General features: G+C 33.4%; 2 protein-coding genes across 12 annotated transcripts in view; both read right to left on the reverse strand.

Annotated features, from left to right (window-relative positions):
- Window positions 1-4456, reverse strand: part of herc1 (HECT and RLD domain containing E3 ubiquitin protein ligase family member 1) — an 86861-nt gene extending 82405 nt beyond the window's left edge. For all 10 annotated transcript variants that reach the window (XM_073908533.1, XM_021477836.2, XM_073908537.1 and 7 more), the window contains exons 1-2: window positions 4253-4456; window positions 6-949 (exon numbers count right to left, since the gene is read on the reverse strand). In XM_073908533.1, the coding sequence (XP_073764634.1) occupies window positions 6-920 (915 nt within the window). In that variant the 5' untranslated portion in view covers window positions 921-949; window positions 4253-4456. The remainder of the gene's footprint in view (window positions 1-5; window positions 950-4252) is intronic.
- A 3417-nt stretch (window positions 4457-7873) lies between these two features.
- dapk2a (death-associated protein kinase 2a) lies at window positions 7874-21588 on the reverse strand. Of its 2 annotated transcripts, NM_001123064.2 has the most exons (10): window positions 21532-21588; window positions 20504-20571; window positions 19046-19267; window positions 17790-17928; window positions 17480-17609; window positions 14695-14743; window positions 14577-14603; window positions 14318-14470; window positions 14156-14201; window positions 10638-11415 (listed from the first exon to the last, which is right to left on the reverse strand). In NM_001123064.2, exons 2-10 carry the CDS (start codon window positions 20563-20565, stop codon window positions 10789-10791), a joined length of 1455 nt encoding a protein of 484 aa, NP_001116536.2. In that variant the 5' UTR covers window positions 20566-20571; window positions 21532-21588; the 3' UTR covers window positions 10638-10788. The 2 variants fall into 2 exon arrangements, with proteins under 2 accessions (XP_021333259.1, NP_001116536.2); XM_021477584.2 differs by lacking the exon at window positions 20504-20571 and having other exon boundaries at window positions 7874-11415.
- Window positions 21589-21821: the final 233 nt, after the last annotated feature.

A 21821-nucleotide genomic window follows, 5' to 3' on the forward strand; every position in this document is an offset into this window, starting at 1 on the left:
CATACCAGTGATCGTCTCATCTGCATCAGAATGTTCATGAAGCAGTCGTATCCCATCAGCCCCTCCTGGCTCTGCTCCAGACTGCTGACTCCCGCTGATGCGGCGAGGGCCATCTCAACCCACTCCAGCAGGTACCTCAGAGACCCTCGTTGCGCCGCCAAGCCTAACAGAAGCTCACACGCTAACCTTCGTCCCACCACATCAGCCCCAGAGTTCCGCATGGTCACTCCTTTCAGAAACGAAGTGACCTGAGCCAAGCAGTCCAAACCCATGGGAGGGATCTTACTCTCGTTGGCCAAAGACAGCGGCGGAAGCGAACCCACTACTTCGATGGCTGTGGTGATGACATCATTGCAAAGGTTGATCCCAGGACCGGCCGGAGGAAGCGTCCAGCTTTGCCGGAGCAAAGCAAAAAGCAAGCTTAGACCCGTCCGAACACCCATTTCAATAAGAGCATCTGTGCTAGATCGCGGCCGCTCGCTTACCGCTTGCAAGTCCGCAGAACCCATAGTATTTTCGGTCGAGTGCTGCTGCTGTTTGACTTTGCCCTTGTCATGGTATTTGTTAGAAAGTGCATAAAAAACCCGCTGCAGGACCAGCAGCCGCTTGCGAAGGGCAGTGGCAAACGGCGAGTCTGAGCACACCGTCTTGGCCAGAGCGAGTTGACTGGCCAGCAGGGCGTCCAGATAATGCTCCTGTTCATCACTAGACAGACACTCTCGCTCAAAGTCCGGCAGCTGAGGGCCCTTCAGACAGAGCACTTGCTGAGGGAGGACCACCACCTCCTTATTGGTCAGCAATTTCCCATAGAGCAGCGCCACGCCCTCACGGGTGGAGATGGACTCACTGTCCTCGGAGATCCAGGAGCTGTTGAGGTGCTCCAGCCATTTGAGTTTTACTGGAGGTATCATCGCAGCCATGGTGCCACCTTACACCCTCCACGTCACATCTGAGAGATAAAGAGGAACAGTGAATACACAATAAATGTGATATATAAATGATCACTGCTTGCCAAGTGAATCTAGAGGTGTATGAAAGTATTAAAACCTGCTCGGACTAAACTACTCAACAGGTTCTTCCCACAGGTTGTTAAAGCCCTCAACTCCAGTCAATTTACCCCCTTTTGAAATCTCATCCACACCAACTGCCCTCTCCATGCATTCCTAAGTATGTCCCATACAGGTGTGTGTGCTTTGGTACAATACATCCCTTTTGCACAATATTCAGCTTTAATACCTCTCCTGCACAATATCCTGCACAACATTGTTTAGTCTCATGTAAAAGTACTTGTATAGCCTGCCTTATGTGTACAGTTGAGTATCTTTTAGTATATATTAGTTATGAATATGTTTTTCTTAATTAGCTCTTATGTCCAGTGTTGTGTTTGTAAATATGGTTAATTAATGTAGCATCGTTATCCTGCAAGACACGACATTTTGTAGTGTCTTCCGCTTGCCGCTGTATGTGAGCATAGTAATAAACAAGGGTGAAGGGTTAAGAGGCAGGACAAGAGCTGTAACTGGCAAAATATTGCATGGCTATCAGCCAATCAGATTAAAAAACCAGACAGAACTGTTGTATAAATATACAATATATATAAAATAATGATAAATCAATATATAAATGTGTGTGTGTGTGTGTATATATATATATATATATATATATATATATATATATATATATATATATACACATATAGATATATATATATATATATATATATATATATATATATATATATATTATACAATATAATATTTTATATTACATAATATTTATTATTTAAAAAAATTACTAACCCTAATCTATTGAATAGTGTACAATATCAACAGATAGGGATTCTTTTTTTTTCTCATCTTTACCGTCTGAAAATAATCATGTTACAGATTTTTCGCTAAATAAATTGTTAAATTAATGTTAACAATCTCATTTAAATTCCAAGAGAAACAAGTATTCCTTGCTCAACTGAAACTAAACCGGGCATTTCCTGTTGAAATAGTCATAAAACATTTACAGTTCACTTGACAATTGTTGACGATCTACCTCTCCGCATACTGACTTAACCATCGCAAATAATAATGCAAAATCATGAAATAGTCATTCAGCCTAAAACCATTTTGATTCTGAGAAATAGACTTGAAGAGAACTGCCCCATTCAGAGGGTTCATCAAGTGTAGATCAGGCAGTGATGACACATACTTGTCAGCTTGCCAATGTACCTACTGACGCCTGGAAACCGTACAGCAAAATGACAGCCTTTTGCTGCTCAGCCTGAACACACACATGTAGAAAGGTAGGTCTTAGGTCAAACCACTGATTATTAACTTATTCATCTAGTCAGCCAAATTCCCATAAGTAGGCCAACGTTGCACTTTTTGTGGATCAGAATTTCATCTTCTTAAACTATGATCTGCAGAATCTTACAAGAAATTTGCCCAAACGTATGATAGTATTAATTTATGATGCCAACAAATGTTTTTTTTGCAATTATTTCTGAAGCTTTTATAAGCATGATATTGAAAAAAGCAGCAAGAAAGGGTTATTTTTACAGTATAATAAAAAACAACAACTCTATGTCTGTGTATTGCATTATTGTATGAAAACATCTAGAGCAAAAACGAAACTGAAAAAAATGATAAAGGTCAAAAGTTAACATAACAATAAGGTCACATTAGTAGATATTAGTTAATATGCATTAACATGCAGTAAGATATAGAGCTCTACATATGCTTGAGATGTAAAAGATGGTTTAAAAGTCAGAAGCATTCAGTTGTACAGTATTTTTGATTTCAAAGAGTTATTAAATATCTACAATACCTACAATATCAATCATCTGTTTAGTTTAATAAACTAAAATTACAAAATGGAACCCTATTGTAAAGCAATAACAAACTAAATCTGAACATTTTCACTCTACGTATAAATTGGAGAGCAGAACAATGAAATTGTTTCAAATTAAAGCCTAATAAGTCTTTAAGCATTTGGTGCTGTGATGAACATGACTGTTAATATATTAGTTTGAGCATTCCTAAAAACTAAATAATTATTCACGGTTTTGAATTGCTCACAGAATATCAATATCATGCATGTTCATCATCAACATATAGTGTGCTTCTGAATATTGCCTGAGATCTGACAGATGAATTTAATAGTAATATTTATTGCATACAAAGTACACCACTCCAGTCATGTACCTCCTTTATCATGTTTAAATTCTATCATAATTACATGAGTAAGACTGATTGACAGACCATAGCCTATATTGGCAGCAGTTTTGCTGTAGATGCACAGCATGCAGACAGAATACGAGTAAACATATTTCTATAATAACCGGGCTTCATATTATCAGGAGTAAAAGTCTTGCAAGATTTTCCAGCCTGTTATTCCACATAACACAACTCGTCTATTAAGTTACAGGTTGTCGGTTAATGCTTTAGTGCAAATGTTATATTAACCAATTCCTCGGCTCTATAATGGTGACATCCTGATCCTGCAAACAAGCATTTTAATTGCCAGTGAAAACTAGGGTGATTTTTCCACCCACCTGTTTGAATTACGATGACTAAAGGTGTTGGTTTTGACAGTCTTGCGGTTTGCTTATTCATTCAGCTGGCTAACCTATAGTTTCACATAGCATAGCCAACCTTGCGTAAAATGTATTCTCCACCAATATGTCTGCTTAAATGTGTTCAGTACACTTGTTTCGTATTTATCACATCTATAAAAAAGCAGCGCGTTGCTTTGATAACGTCTGCAAGTGAAACGGAACTTATCGGTGTTAGCTTGTTAGCATGGGAGCAGGCTAACAGCTCAGTATACGACAGCAAGCTAAGCTAACTCAGTCCACTACATTAAAATGATTCACTAACAATACACATACGGCTTTGCCTACATTAAATTAAACCATATATATAGGTTTAATTAAAGCAGCGGACTGTCTTGAAAGTGCTAGACTTTATAGCACGGCTAGCTTGTCGCATTAGCCAGGCTGTGGAGCCGCTTGTCTGTGGTTGCCAGGCTGTGATCAACTCCCCTCACTTCATATGAGTCAGCTCAGCTTACTTGACATTAAAATCATGCACCCAAACAAAAAAAAAAAACATCTTCCTAGCGTACAACACATGCATTTGCCACATAAACTGTCAACGAGATGCAAGGTCGGAAGATTACACATACTGTCACATTTGAAACGGCTTAATTCTGCTGTCTGTTGTGGAAATAAAAGAACTGAAAAGGTGAGGCTGGAGCTTACCATAAACTGCCAAAGGCCTATTCAATGCATGAACGAAAGTGGCTCTCATGGTCATAAATGATCCTTTGGCACCTGCATGTGCCGGTGCATGATAGAAAAGTCTGGTAGTCGCTGGTTTGAGGATCTGAATAATAGAGAGTTGGGAGTGAGGAGAGCAGTGCTCAATCCCTCACGACTCTCTGCTGCTGCTGCTGCTGTGAAATTAGCAGCAGACTCACTCAGTGCTCAGTTCAGTCCCTCCCTACCATTCATTACCCGCTGCACAGAACAACAGCTCCACAACCTCAGCGACTACACATGTGCATTGTGCCTGGCTTTTTTTGAAAAATAATACACACACAAAAAAAAAATTATATATATATATATATATATATATATATATATATATATATATATATATATATATATATATATATACAGAATTTTTTTTTGATTTATAGATTTTCAGCATCAAATCTTTAGGTTTAAAATTTCTTTATATTAGAAAAAGAAACAAAATGTTATTTAAACAATTACACCATTTTAAGTCATCAATGTATGGAAAATTACCATAACTACACTACTGCTTATCCATACAGCCATGAACAGAAAGGGGCTTTATTTTGAGGTAAAAATTTAAAAAAATATTTTTTCTACCATTCAAAATACAATAATGTATTCAGAACAATAAAATATAGGATGAAAATGACATAAAAGATAATAAATAATTAAAATAATTAATTAATAAATATAGTAAAATATTAAATGATGATTGTCCCCTGGATTTGTGTCACTGGTGTAACAGTTTAGCAAATATCTATTGTTGTGGAGTAAAATCATAACTTGACTTTCGTCTTCCCATTTCCTGAAGATCTACATTATGAAGAAAAACCCATCGTCACTAACACTAACCTACACTTTCCTAACTCCAATAAATAGTCAAGACAATGTTAGTAATGTTTGTTTAGTTTGTAAGGTAAAGTTTTTTTTATCCAATATATTTTTGTTTATTGTTATTATTTGTGATTTCCTTAATGGAAACTTTTCATTTCTGAAAAGGTTTTTATAGTGGAAAAAGGTTTCTTTAGGTTATTGGAATGAAAATTTATTTCTTTCACAAAAATTTTTTTTGGAGAACCAAAATGATCATAAATGACTTCCTGGCACTTTATTTTAGAAGTGTACCATCTTAAAGAAAATGGGAGGCGGAACTGGAGATATTATCAAAAGACATGTTGCAATCTGTTTTAGATAATATTAACTCATCTTCAATTTGTTTAAAACAGAGTTTTACAATTTAAAGTAGTACACAGATTACATTGGTCCACAGTGAAACTAGCTAAATTTGAATCCAATAATTCTGACAGATAAAATATTGCGCCAGCTACGCTATCTCATATGTTTTGGGCTTGATCAAAATTAAAAGATTTCTGGCAGCTACTATTTAAATCTTTAATATAATATATATCTTTAATATTTTATCTTTGCCATGATGAGAGAAAATAACATTTTACTAGATATTTTTTAAGACACTTCTAAACAGCTTAAAGTGACATTTAACTATAGGCAGGTTAGGGTAATAAGGCAAGTTATTGTATAACGAGCTAATAATTTTGATCTTAAAATAATTTTTTTTTTTTATTATTATTAAAAACTGCTTTTATTCTAGCCGAAATAAAACCAATAAGACTTTCTCCAGAGGAAAAAATATCAGACATACTGTGAAAATTTCCATGCTCTATTAAACATCATTTAGGAAATATTTAAAAAAGAAAAACAAAACTCAAAAGGGGGCTAATAATACGGACTTTGACTGTAAATGTGATTGCCTTTGCAGCTAGAAGGTTAATATTGCACAAATGGAAGGAAAAAAAATCCTCCAACCTTTAAGCATTGGCTTATGGAACTTCTACAACATCTGATACAGATACAATACACTGTAAGAGGTTGTACTGATATGTTTTTTCTCACTTGGCAACCTGTTTTAGATCACATAAAGAAGATAGACCCTTCAGTTATTTTAGAAGAGTACACTGTAAAACCCAAAACGTTAAGGTAACTCAAACCATTTGAGGAAACCAATTGCAACAAACTATTTAAGTTCAAACTCTAATCCTAATGAGTACTGTGAACTTAATCCATTTAAGTAAACGAAGCAATTTAACATAGTAAATCCCAATAAATCGAGAGAAGTCAAACCAAGTGAGTACTGTAAAACCCAGTATGGACAACTCAAACCGTTTGAGGAAACCAATTGCAACAAAGTATTTGAGTTAAAAAAAAAACAAATCTATGAGTACTGTGGACTTACTCCATTTAAGTTGAATTAATGAGGTACACTGTAAAAATGCAGGGTTCCACACAAATCATTTATGTTGTCCCAACACAAATTGATAAAAAACAAATTGTGTATTAACATAAAGAAATTAATTTGTCCCAATGAAATCTCAAGAATTGTGTTGTTTCACCTTATTTTACATAAGTAGTTTGAACAAGCAAAACAAATATATTTCTGAGTCTATTTAATGAACTCATTACCTTCAACACTGAGTTCAAAACTCTTTTCAAATGAGTAGAATTAACTTTCAGTAATTTTTGAGTTAACTACATTCATTTCATTTGATAAGGTTGACTGTTGTGTTTTACAGTGTAGAGCCTTGTTATTTTGTTTTATAAATGTATCTTTTATTTTATTTTCCTTTTATTTTCTTTCCTTTTATATATGTTTATATATATATAAAATGTTTTATTTAATATTATTATTAACTTTTATATAAATATATTCTTAAAGAACCTAAATGAATGTGTGCGACGGGTTTTGTTTGTTTTTTGTGTCTAAAAGAAAAATTTCAAGCTACTTGTACTACATTTTATATCTACATGTTCAATAAAAACACTATTGAAAAAGTGAAAAGTGTACCATCTTATCTCAGCTTTAGTTTAAGATAAAGATAAATTGTGTTTTTAGTTCACAATCAACCTTCAATACTGACAATACAAACACATGCATCACTTACATCTACCCATTAAGTATGTTAATAAAAAAAAAAAACAGTCAAGCAATTCTATTGGTGCACAGTAAAAATGTAAACATTATAATCCAGCTAAAATGTTTTGCTTCCCAGAATGTTCTAGGAACATTGTAAATTTGCATAAAAACAATGAAACATTCTGTATACATTATTTTAAGTCATTTAAAATTAACCACCCTGCAACATTATAGGAATGGCATTTCATAACTTAAAAGAGTTCATAACCTAAAAAGAAAAGTCCTCCTATATATATATATATATATATATATATATATATATATATATATATATATTACGGTTTTCAGTAGTAGTATAAAATGTCTATAGAGTGAACAACAAAAATAATAGTTTGATAAAACTAATACCTAATCTGTAGCGCTGCACACATCCAGATAAACATTCTCCAGACCTATCTGAGTGCACACAGACATGCACATGCACACACAAGCATCTAATAAAAGATATAATTGTAGAAGCGAGACCCAAAAATGTAATTAATAATAAGGCAAGCTGATTTTACAAGAATAAATTATTGTGGTGTAAAGTACTCACAAGGCCATTTCTCAAACATATCTTTTTTTTTATGTTCCATTGCAATAAAACACAATCATCCCTGACCCATCCAACATTTATTAAGCCCAGAAGCCAAACACCAGTGAGTCACTACCATCAGTTACCCAACAATACACACATTATGAGGCCTTTCATCTAAAACCAGTTCGTGTAATGGACAACATGCCCGTGGGTGCCACAGTAAATAAGGTGAACACTGACCCCTATAGAACTGAAAGTGTAATACAAAAACAATGTTTCCACAATGCTTTGTGGTAATATGCAGTATAGAGAAGTAAAAAACACAGCCCGTGTTGCTGCAGAACGAACGATGAAATGTGTTGATGTCTGAGTACACAGCTTTTTTTAGCCTTCTGAATGCATTTTCTTAGAGCTGACAAACATGCCTTCAAGGGGTTTTGCTTGCTGCTAAAACTATCCACAAATTGCTATTAAGATAGTTGCGTATGAATGAAGAGCTCTGTGTGGCGCAGAAGAGAAAAACAAGTCAAATCTGCATGACAGTGTCGCTTAAGGATTCTGGTCAGTGAGTTGAGCTTGCATAACCACATCTATATGACAGCACGTGACAAAGACTGATAGATTTGGAGGGAAACTAACATAACAGGATGCAAGACCATGAGTAAATACTGTGTACCCCACAGCATGCATGTGAATTCAAAAGGACGTAAAAGTTAGTCCTTAAAAGGATACTTTGAAGAAAGGAATGCCTTCAAAGTATACAAGATTGAATGCAATGTAACGATGACCATGTATATAAATCAGAGGATTTTTTAACAAGATAGTAGCAAAGCTAGAGTTTAAATACATTACTCACCAAAATACTGCAGAACAATCATAAAGTATACGTAGCATAACCTCCTTTTAGAGTTTAGTGCATTCCAAAACAGTAGACTCAGTGAATCTAATCACTTTGCAGTAGTTCCAGTAGTGTAGTCAACTGTTTAAAAGAGTCTGATTGGTCTACAAGTTTATGTTAGAGGAAGCATCATCCCACTAAGGATAACAACTTGTGTCATGTAGACATAACAATAGGCCCATTCTGTACTTATTGAATACAATATAAATTAAAATAGTTCCTCTAAACGCCACAGCAGGCAGCCATGGAAAAAAGGGGGGAAACCCTGGAGAAGCATATTCAATCCATTAGCTGGGTTTAATCAAATAAGCTGAGTTCAGTTGTCTTTTAACCTTATGTAATCAGATCTGGTAAACAAGTAACCAAAGGTGAACACCATGTTCTGTGTACACTGTCTGAACAAATTACAGCTGATCAGGAAATAGAAAGAAAAGAGGGATACACTTCATTATTGAAAATAAAAACATCACATCTGGTTTTATGATTTTTTTACTTTTAAAAGAAGATCTGTTTTGTAATGACAGTTAGCAAAATAAACCTGCTTGCTTTACTATATTACATTTTACTGTTGTTTTTTTAAGCAACTGACTTAACTTTCATGAAAAACTATATGATATGGAACTGTATTGAGGTCAAAACCCGCCCGTAACTACACTGAAAAAATATTTATTGGATTTACAATTTTTTAAGGTAAGCGGTTAAGTTTTTTAGGCGGAATTTAAACAAACAAATTAATTTAAACATTGCCAAATTTAATTAGTTAGTTAAAATTTCGCCGATATAAATTGTTTGGCATCAATATTTTTTTTCTGTGTGCTTAAGAGACATTTACAACAAGCATATTAACTATAAAGGTAACAATTAAGACGTCATTTAAAAAAAATTCTAAATGTAAAACAAGAGCAGAGTTCAGACCACCACTATAATGTGAGAAACTATAAAGTTGGCCCACTTTCAGAATTTTTTTTCAGCTATTAAACAATAAAACATGGACAGCCAGTCAGATTCCACTGAAATATAAATGGTTTGAGCAATTAAAAGCTAAAGACAGTATTGTGAAAACACATTATCTAAAGTATAAAAGTTTATTTAAAGATAATGACTTCTTGAAATTTTGTTTGTTTTATCATGTGAGAGAATTCTAAAAAAAGCTATCTCAGCTATTTAGTAATGGTCTGTTGCCGCTTTTAAATTGCAATTTTAAACAGCAATAGCTAAATTTATGGTTAGAATAGATAGATTACACAAGCTAGATTCTTGTAGGTTACAATGATGCAATGCAAACAGATGAAAATAAACTATAAATAAATAAACAAATGTTTATCTTTTGCCATTTTGGACACAAATATAAATATTGTTCTATTTCTAGTCATCATCCTTAGTGTGAACGGCCCTTTAACCTGTGTGTTTTCCTGAAAATGGTCCTGCACACCTTAGAATATTCAAGACCCAATCAGAATCCAGCATTCAACAGCTCTTTAAAATAAATAGCTTTGTACTGCACCGAAAAAATGCTGGGTTCCACACAATTCTTTCATGTGTTCCCAACACGAATCATTTACGTTAAATTTTTATTTTTTTTTTACTAATTGTGAATTGAACATGAAACAATTAAGTTGTCCAAAAAAACAAGAATTATGTTGATTCAGCTAGCTTCAAATGAGTAGGTTTTTAAAGTACACTAAAAAATATTTTGGGTTGAATTTAAACAAACTAATTAAATTTAGTAATGTTCAACTTAATTTATTTGTTTAAATTCAGAACCACTTCACTTTAAATTTAGTAAATCCAAGGAATAATCTTTGATTTACTTTTTTTCAGTGTATATGTATCTGTTGAAGACTTGATCATGAGCTTGAGCTGTTTGAGGAGAAGAAAAAAAACACGCATTTCATGAAATACAACATCAGAACAGTGTTTAGGTGTGATAACCATAGCATAATTGACTGTGGTCTGTTGAAATTTTCAAATATAATGCATTTTTAAAACCTGCTTTACTCTGTGCCCGCATCACCACTTCAGCGGAGCATTTTTTTTCTAATAATTGCATCTTGTTATTGATTATTCCTTACACATGTGACCAATAACAGTGGTCATCTCTGCTGGTCCAGGTTGTTGCCCGTCAGCAGGTCTCCTCCACAGGATCTATTCAACAGCTCTTTCAGTGCTTCATTGACATCAGTATTAAACACGCTGCTAAAGCTACAGTTTGGGAAGCTGACCTGAAAGGAACCCACCACCTCCTGAACCCACTGCAGCTCAGTGCACAGTTCCTTCTGTAGAGCATCGAAACGGCTCTGTCTTTCCTTATATTTCTCGCTCACTCTGTTAACACTGGCATCCACGCTCCTCATCTCTTCGTGAACGCCGCGTCTCTGGGCTTCCACTTTACGAAACTCATAGCGCAGCTGGGACAGCTCATGCCTGATGCTTTCGCTTTCTTCTTTGTACCACATCTCCTTCTCATTGTAGATGGACACAAGTGCATCGATGTCCTCCTGCAGGGAATCGTGGGCTGATGCCAGCTGGCAGAATGTGCCCTCCATGGCCGACACGTCCTCTTCCACTTGTGCGAAGCGCTCGAAGTTGATGTAGGTGTTGTTCGGAGGCATGCTGGAGTGGGACTTGATGGTGTACTCTTTGAGACGCTTCGTCTTCAGCTGCCTGCGCTCTCTCTTCCTCTCTGGGGCTTTATTACGATCTTCCTTATGCTCGTTAGACTGCGAATGGACAAATGGGGATTGAGTTATGATTGAGAAAGGTATTAAGACTTGTAGCAGCATACTCAATAAGACTTGGTACTGATGGTCCTTTAACAAAGTATCAGTTCAAACTCAAAATCTGAAGAAATTATAGATGTGTAGGAGAAAAATCACCATTTAAAAATGTGCAAAGGAAAGAAATAATCATGCACACTGTCAATTCTTCACAAAATACAGTACAAAAATGTATCAAAATGTGTAAGGTACAGTTCTGGACTGATTTCACAAACTTTCAAACCAGAGTTTCAAAGTTAAACTGATGAAAAATCTACTTTTGGAGGCTGTTTGGACAGAACTACAGTATGTGTAGGTAAAGTGTGTCCATTGTCATATCAGAGTGATATAAACACAAGTCTCTTTTTTTAATTAGTTAAATGTTAAAATCCAATTGTTAAGTCATGAAGTATCGGTGACGTATGGAATACTGTTTCTGGGTCCAAATAGCAGCTTCAATTGAATTGATCACTTTTTAGTCATATCACACATTAAAGTGAATTTTATATAAAATCATAGAGTACACAACAGTCTCTGGAAGACTCTGTCTCTGCATCTCAGACACCAATACTTTAACAATATATTAAAAAATTAATCACTTTCTGGCCATCTGATTATAGGCATGGATATATAAATATACGTAGTGATTGTCGAAAGTGTTACATCACTTTGTAAACGTTTATTATTACCATTTGAGTCTTCCCATACAGTTTGACAGAATGCTTGGACCCGGAAACTGCTTCGCGTGACGTCACACTTAACAAGCAGGCAGGGTCCAAATCCCAGGAGGGATAACCAGCTCATGTGCATTTAAAGGTTCAGGCTACAAAAACAGCTCCACTGCCAAAATAGGCATATACTCCATTAATAAATAATCTGATGGGTATTTTAAGCTGAATCTCCATAGACACATTCAGGGGACACCAAAGACTTTTCTTAAATCTTGTAAAAGAGGTAAAAAAAAATAGGGGACCTAAATGATGATAAATTATTTTAGGTAATTTGGCTTTTGTTTTATTTGTTCACTAATTTTCTTTAGGCTTAGTCCCTTTATTATTCAGGGGTTGCCACAGTGGAATGAACCGACAACTTATGCAGCAGAGGATGCCCTTCCAGCTGCAAACCATCACTGGGAAACATCTATACACACTCATTTACACACACATACACTACGGACAATTTAGCCAACCCAATTCACCTGTACCGCATGTCTTTGGACTTGTGGGGGAAACCGGAGCACTAGGCGGAAACCCAAGCGAACACAGGGAGAACATGCAAACTCCACACAGAAATGACAACTGACCCAGCCAAGGCTTGAACCAGCAACCTTCTTGCTTTGAGGCGATTGTGCTACTCACTGCGCCACTGTGACGCCACTATTGTTTTATTGAGATACAAATTGTTGTGGATTGTGAGTTTACAAATCGCAGCATCTGAGCACTAAATCATGATGCACTATTTAATGTGGTGATATAAATGGTTTGATTAGGGTGTTTAGAAATAGGGTGTTGTTTTTATGAATATTTTTATTATTTATTTATTTACCCATGATGGATAAAAGGTGTTTTGAGTCATGACTGCTCGTTATACATATTATAAATGGTAATTGCACATTAAAAATATCCGTAAATTATCAAATTTTCCATTTTTTGAGATTCATATTTCATTTTTTTTTTATTTTTCTTGTTTATTTATGCTTTTAAATTGTTTTATGGGACCTTTATGTTTCTTCCAACAACTTTTAACCTTAAAAAGTTTGAAAAAGTGACTTTTATTAAAAATTTTAATAGTTTAAAATGATATATTGTCTGGGTCGGTGTTGTATATTATGGTACAAAACATAGTAATGTCAATGAAAGTCACTTTGTTAAACTGTGAGTTCCATTTTCAACATCAAAAGTCGACAGAGCAGAGATCAAGCTTCCATAATGCAATTATAAACACTTGTGAATCACAAAATACAGAAACTGTTAATTACAGATATATTTTTTTTTTACAGTGTGGTTTGCATTAGTGATATTAATTATTAATTGTTATCTGTTTTCTTTAAAATGTTGTGACTTTCTATGTATGTATATATGATTAAGTTCAGGAGACCAAAGGAATAAACATTTAATAAATATGTGAGCAAGTGTTGATAGTGTGTGGAGATATATGTTGGTTCAAAGCTTTTAAACTACTTTCATGTTGTCATTATGGTGAACTATTTCGAGAATTTTGAGGATTTATTCTATTTATTGGAATTGCAACATAATTATTAATTTTCTTTTCGGCTTAGTCCCTTTAATAATCTGGGTTCGCCACAGCAGAATGAACCGCCAACTTATCCAGCATATGTTTTACACAGGGAATGCCCTTCCAGCAGCAACCCATCACTGGGAAACACACATACACTCTCATTCACACACATACACTACAGACAATTTAGCTTACCCAATTCACCTATAGCGCTTTGGACTGTGTTTTTAGACCTATGTCTTTGGACTGTGGTGAAAACCAGAGCACCCGGAGGAAACCCACACCAACATGGAGAGAACATGTAAACTCCACACAGAAATGCCAGCCGAGGCTCAAACAAGCCACATTCTTGCTATGAGGCGACAGCACTACCCAATGCGCCACCGCATCACCAGCAACATACATGACATTTCTGCAAAAGTGAAGTACGTTGAACACTTTTCGGATACACTGTACAATAACCCACCTTGATCCAAGCATGGTTTAAGGCATCTTGAATTGTGAGTCGTTTTCTGAAAAACACAATTGGGATGGTAATTTGTGCAATTTCACATCCATCAAGCATCAAATCTAAAGCTCACACTCAAACACACATGGCTTCAGATGATCTCAGCACTCTGCAACATACTTGGTGTCTTTTTCCAGCAGTTGTCGTATAAAATTCTTGGCGAGCTCACTGGTGTGGCCAAAGAATTCATCATCAAACTCATAGTTCATGGCCGAGATGTTTCCCAGGGTGTCCTGTTTTGTTTCTCCTAGGAAAGGAGACGCACCGCTTAACCTACATTGAGACAAATTATCAGCAGAACATTGTTAAAATGTACATATCATTAAATCGATAGTCTGAAGAAATAATGCAGATAGGTGAAACAGTTTTAAGAACTTACAGAATATATGTGATAACACCAACACTCCTATAAAAGCAAAGCATTTCATTATTTAAAATCAAAACCAAAAAGAAATTATTAATTTTGATGTTTCCTGTGCATTCAAAATAAATCTTACCACATATCTGCTTCCAGTCCCAGTGGTTCATAATTCACAATTTCTGGAGCTGAGAAATTAAACATTTATATATAGCATAAATATTGTATTTAAAAACACATGAAACAGCTTCCAAGAGCTTTATCAAACTGCATGGGTGGCATTAACAAATGGTACTAATAAACATTTACAAAGCGATGTAATCCCTTAAATCACTATATATATATATATATATATATATATATATATATATATATATATATATATATATATATATATATATATATATATATGTATACAGTTGAAGTCAGAATTATTAGCCCCCCTGATTTATTAGCGGCCCTGTTTATTTTTTTCCCCAATTTCTGTTCCGTTCTGGGAAGTTTGTTTCAGCATATTTCTAAGCATAATAGTTTAAAAAACTTATTTCTAATAACTGATTTATGGTAACACTTTACAATAAGGTTCATTAGTTCATGCATTTACTAACATGAAGTAATCATGAACAACACTTGTACAGCATTTATTAATCATGATTGAACATTTACTAATGCATTATTAACATCCATGTCAGTGCTTGTTAACATTAGTTAATGCACCGTGAGTTAACATGAACTAACAATGAACAATTGAATTTTCATTAACTAACGTTTACTAACATAAACAAATACTGTAGTAAATGTATTGTTCATTGTTTGTTCATGTTAGTAAATGCATTAATTAACATTAACTAATAAACCTTATTGTAAAGTGTGACCTGATTTATTTTATCTTTTCCATGATGACAGTAAATAATATTTTATTAGATATTTTTCAAGACACTTCTATACAGCTTAAAGTGACATTTAAAGGCTTAACTAGGTTAATAGGGTTAACTAGGCAGATTAGGGTATTTAGGCAAGTTATTGTATAACGATGGTTTGTTCTGTAGATTATCGAAAAAAAAAATAGCTTAAAGGGGCTAATAATTGTTTCCCAAAAATGTTTTTTTTTAAATGTATAACTGCTTTTATTCTAGCCGAAATAAAACAAATAAGACTTTCTCCAGAAGAAAAAATATTATCAGACATATTGTGAAAATTTCATTACTCTGTTATAATTTGGGAAATATTTAAAAATCAAAATCAAAAGGGGGCTAATAATTCTGACTTCAATTGTGTGTATATATATATATGCTTAAAGTGACAAGCTTAAAGTGACATTTAAAGGCTCATTAGGTTAACTAGGCAGGTTAGGATAATTAGGCAAGTTATTGTATAACGATGGTTTGTTCTGTAGACTATTAAAAATAAATATATCTTAAAGGGATTAATAATTTTGAAAATGGCTTTTAGAAAAAAATATAGTATCAGACATACTCTGAAAATTTCCTTGCTCTGTTAAACTTTATTTAGGAAATATTGTAAAAAGGAAAAGAAAAATCTAAGGGGGGCTAATAGTTCTCACTTCAACTATATATACATACATACATATACATACATATATACATACATACATATACATACATATATATATATATATATATATATATATATATATATATATATATATATATATATATATATATATATATATATATATATATATATATATATATATATATATATATATATATATACACACACAGTTGAAGTCAGAATTAATAGCCCTTTTGATTTTTTTTTCTTTTTTAAATATTTCCCAAAAGATTTTTTTACAGAACAAGGAAATTTTCACAGTATGTCTGATAATAATTTTTCTTCTAGAGAAGTCTCATTTGTTTTATTTCGGCTACAATGAAGGCAGTTATTAATATTTTAAAAACCATTGAGGTAATTTTTTTTCGCTAATCTACAGAACAAATCACTGTTATACAATAACTTGCCTAATTACCCTAACCTGCCTAGTTCACCTTATTAACCTAGTTAAGCCTTTAAATGTCACTTTAAGCTGTATAGAAGTGTCTTGAAAAATATCTAGTCAAATATTATTTACTGTCATCATGACAAAGATAAAATAATTCAGTTATTAGAAATGAGTTATTAAAACTATTATGCTTAGAAATGGGATGAAACTATTTTCCCTCTGTTAAACAGAAATTGAGGAAAAAAATAAACAGGGGCGGGGTAATAATTTTGACTTCAACTGTATATATATATATATATATACATACACACACACACACACACACACACAAACACACACACACACACACACACACACACACACACACACACACACACACACACAGACACACACACACACACACACACACACACACACACACACACACACACACACACACACACACACACACACACACACACACACACACACACACACACAAATAATTTCTGAAAAAAAATCATTTGCCCTGAAAAAAAAATCATTTCTAGAACTAAAAAATTCACATAAATGAATAAAAAACACATAGACATTTTATATATACACATTCTTACATATACAGATATTTGTTTTAGGCCATGCTAGAACATTTTTTAAAAAATTGCTTAATCATTACAACTGGAAAAGTGACCTGACCTTTCAATATTGACACAGTTATGGATATTATGGAAATGAGCTGTCGTGCAAGGGTTTTTACATTTGCACACGGACAGTAGGTTACTTGCAAAACTTAGCAGTCCCCATCAAAACTTTGCACTCTCACGCTAATTTCACCTGTTTATCAAATCAAGCCCATGGAATGCTTGACATTTTTAAATGTTTCAAAAAATTTAAAAAATGTTGAATAAATGTGTGACTGGCCCATTTGTGTGCATGTTGAAAGCTATTTGCAAGCTTTAGGGTTTAACAAAACACATCATACCGACAAACTCTGGAGTTCCAAAGATGTTTTTAAATTCAACCCCTTCAGCAATCTTGTGCGCCAAGCCAAAATCAATGAGCTTGATTCGGGGCAGAGGCGCGTTCTTATCCAGAAGCATGATGTTTTCAGGCTGCAAAGCAGGAAAAAAATTATTACACACACACAGGAACACATACACCCACACTTATATGCACACAAAGACACTTTGTTATTCAGACAGAGCATTCTTCAGAAATTCACATCTGTCAGAGCAAATATACTGTACTGTAATGTTCTGGGTAGTGTTATGAGCCCAATGGGTTTACTGTACCTTCAGGTCAAAGTGAGCAATATTCCTTGAGTGCAAATAGTGCACGCCCTCTAAAATCTGTTTGATAAACTGTGTGGCTTCCTCCTCGCTTAAAGACTCCTTCTGTGCCAGAAAGTCGAAAAGCTCTCCTCCAGACACCCTACAAAAATACAGAATTCCCATATTGAAATCTAATACATGGAAAAATATGCTAATTACATAAGTGACGTTCAAGTTCATACTTGTATTTTCACATATATATAAAATATGTGTCTTATATACAACATATGTTTTGAAATATTGCAAAAATGAATGCTCCATTGGAATTACAAATATGTCCATACAAGTCAGAATTATTAGCCCTCCTGAATTATTAGCCCCCTATTTATTTTTTCCCCCATTTCTGTTTAACGGAGATTTCTTTAACACATTTCTAAACATAATAGTTTTAATAACTCATTTCTAATAACTGATTTATTTTATCTTTGCCATGATGACAGTAAATAATATTTGACTAGATATTTTTTAAGATACTTCTACATATTTTAAAATATTATGTACTGAAATCATGGCGAAGATGAAAGAAATTAGTTATTAGAAATGAGTTAATAAAACATATTAAATGAGTTAATATTTTGGTGCATTTAAACGAAACAGATTTATTAAACAGATATATTTATTTATTAAAATAATAATTAAGTCACCAAATATGTTTAGAAATCAAAAGATAATACAATTAAATTCAAACGAAATATTGCACAAAAAAAAAAAAAAAACTACAAAATTGTAACAAATGTACTTTTTTTCTTTTGATTTTTTTGTCTTTTTAAAAAGTTGCTATTTAATATCTTTCCAACATAAATTTAGGTGTACTTATTTCTGGATCATTATAGTAAGTTATTTTATTAGATAAGCTCTAGATTTGGCTCAGTACTGACTAATGTAATGTATACTGTATGCAAATATAATATTTTATAGCATCTTAGAAAATATGAAATTAAGAGAAATTTGTGAGGGGTGTATTCATATATGCTCAGCACTGTACATATTTGTAATTCCATGGCTGAAAATAAATGAACAAATAAATAAATAAATAAACCCAAAACGGCCATTTCTTTGCAATATTTTGAAATATATGTTGCATACATGACATATATGTAATTTGTATATATTTCATTTATCCACTTTCTATGTGGGTTGTCAGGTGAATCATTAAAAAAAAAAAAAAAAAAACTTTAAAAAAATAATCGAGTCATTACACTATAAGTTCTACTCACAGCTCCAAAATCAGCACCACATCTGTTTTGTTCTCAAACACGTCGTGCAGCATGACAATATTGGGGTGATGGATCTGCTGTAGGATGTTGACCTCTCGCTCGATCTCTTCTCGCAGGACACCTCGTCGGCTAGCATTACTCTGACGCTTCTTTATAAACTTGGCAGCAAAATCCCGGCCCGAGCTCTTTTCACGACACTGCTTTACAATTGCAAACTGCCCACTGAAAAATACACAAGAAGTAGTTAAAAAAACACATTAAGGCTGAGAATAATCTGCAGCTGTGACATTAAAATCCAGTATTTATATGAGTTTTTAATAATGAGGTTTTTAGATTAATGAGTAAAAGTCTTTGGTCTTTTAAGCATAACCTGACACTGATGTTTTGTTCAATAGCATAAACTAAAATTGTTTTACTTACTATAAAGTTATAAAGAAAATTTAAATAACTAACAGAAATTTGCCAAATTTACCACCAAGTTTAAAACAATCTATCTCACTTATGTATTAAAAAAAACATTTTAATGTTACAGCTGTAGAAATGTAAATAAACAATCATATACTTAAGTATATATAAAGGCATTTCAGATTTAAATTAAAAGGATTGTTTACACGAACATGAAAATTATCTAATCATTTATTCTTCCTTGTAGATTTAAAAAAGATTTTTTTTCTTCTGTTGAACACAAAGATTTGAAGAAAGCCGAAAACCTGTAACCAATGAAATCCAAAGTAGGAAACAAATAACTAATCGCAGTCAATGGGTGCTAGCAATCAGCATTTTTCCCAAAATATCTTCTTTATGATAGCTAAACTCAAATAAATTTTGAACAAGTGAGGGGAAAATGATGACAGAATTTTCATTTTCTGGTGAACAATCCCTTTAAGACTTAATATAAAACCACACTATAATGTATGCTTTGAGTGCATGTGAATAAAAACATTTAAATGTTATTATTATTAATCAAATTAATAGATATTAGAAATAACATAAATGATACATTTATAAAATATTGTATACCATTAAAAATAAGGTTGCACTACAGATTGCTGTAATTAATTCTGTTCAAATCAGTGACCCAACTGAAATAATGTTAATATTCTTGTACTTAAAAGGACAGTTCACCTTAAAATAGAAAAAAAAATTACTCACTATTTTCTCTCCCTGAGATTAGTTCTTTTTTTGAACACGAACAAAAATGTTTTGCAGAAAATAAGTCACCACTGACATCCATATAGGAAAAATAAGTACTATAGACATTGATGGTTACCTGTTTTCAACCTTTTCCGAAAAACAAATCTTGTGTTTAAATGATGAAGAAAGCATTGAAAGAGCAAATGATAGAATTTTCAGTCTTGGGTGAACTATCACTTTAATGTTGGTTCTCTGCAGGTGCCATTTATACTGCTAAATTATTAATTATTGGAGCAACCAATAGATAAACATCTAAATTCTTACCTCCCAAGTTCCTCTCCAATCTCAAAGAAATCCTCGACCTGCTGCTGTTTGAACACAGCCATTGTGATCTTTTAAAAAATGTAATTAGATAAAATTAAATGAATGGACTCACAACAAGCATTTACAAAATATCTAAAACTGTGCATGTCAATTAAAATAGCCATTTAATGCATACATAAAGCTGATCATAAAGTTTTATACAGTTTGTTTTGACCTAAATATTTCATTCATGATGGGGGGACAAATTTAGATCTTACTCGAGTCAAGTGTGCGAGATAAAGATGAGGCCTAGCCTATATTTAACTCTAATTCTTTTACATGTCTACAATATTTAAAAAAAAAAAAAATTCACAAAAAGACAGGTAATGTGTATGTTTTAGCAAATACACTACAATCGGCTGCTAAGAGTAGTGGATTTAATCTTGGGAGAGAAGCAATAACAATGAATTCTTACCCCTCACTTGTTCAAAATCTATTTGAGTTTAGCAATACAGCTTGCAATACAGTATATAATATACTATAGTGTATTTGAACTATTCTATTGTAAAATACTTGGTAATTCATGATGGACTGTGGTAATCTGTTGTAATAATTCTATTTCTATATTATTGTTCTACAATACACCACAGTTAACTGAAGTAAAACTAAAAAAAAAGTAAAAGTGTACTATAGTACTTATGAGTTTTTCAGTTCACTATATTACAGTAGGCCTATGCTGTTGCAAAATTTACTACTGTATTTACAATTGACTACAAAAACACTATTATATTTATTATAAAACACTATAGGCTAGTATTTTTCAAGTATATACAATTGTGGCAACATCGGATCAAAAATAACTTTACAAAACGAGTTTCGAAAAGGTTTACAAATAAGAGCAGACATAAAATAGTCATAAACTACTGGCGAAAATTTAGGTTACTGCCGACAAAACGATACATTTAAGTATAATTAGCATTTAAGACCTGGTATTTGCATGTATGTGGTGTTTATTAAAAATGTAGTAAAAACACAAGATATTTATTTACCTGTCATCCCCGACGACAACACTGTAGCGTTCTGTGTGCTTTCATGCGCTCACGAGTGTTTCCTCATGAACGCGCACGCGTCCAGCAGCGTGTTTCTAAAAGCGGACACGCCACCTGTTGAACTCATGCCTGGACGGAAAAACGACAACACGCACGCTGAAGCTTTATTGTCCCATGACTGAAAAACAACACGAAATAAAAGTGTTCTTATGAAATATAAGGCTGTTCTGTAGCTAGTTTCAATAAGAATAATCAATGTTGCCCCGTTGCCTCATGATCCTTTCCTCTGA

This window comes from Danio rerio, chromosome 7, assembly GCF_049306965.1.
Source record: "Danio rerio strain Tuebingen ecotype United States chromosome 7, GRCz12tu, whole genome shotgun sequence".
Classification (NCBI taxonomy): Eukaryota; Metazoa; Chordata; class Actinopteri; order Cypriniformes; family Danionidae; genus Danio; species Danio rerio.

Coding starts and splice junctions, on each gene's coding strand:
- dapk2a (NM_001123064.2), bottom strand. CDS start 20,565: ATGGCTGTGTTCAAACAGCAGCAGGTCGAGGATTTCTTTGAGATTGGA. Junction 17,610..17,789: donor TTGCTCACTTTGACCTGAAG/GTACAGTAAACC, acceptor CCTGCTTTGCAG/CCTGAAAACATCATGCTTCT. Junction 14,202..14,317: donor CTGCTGGAAAAAGACACCAA/GTATGTTGCAGA, acceptor TGTGTTTTTCAG/AAAACGACTCACAATTCAAG.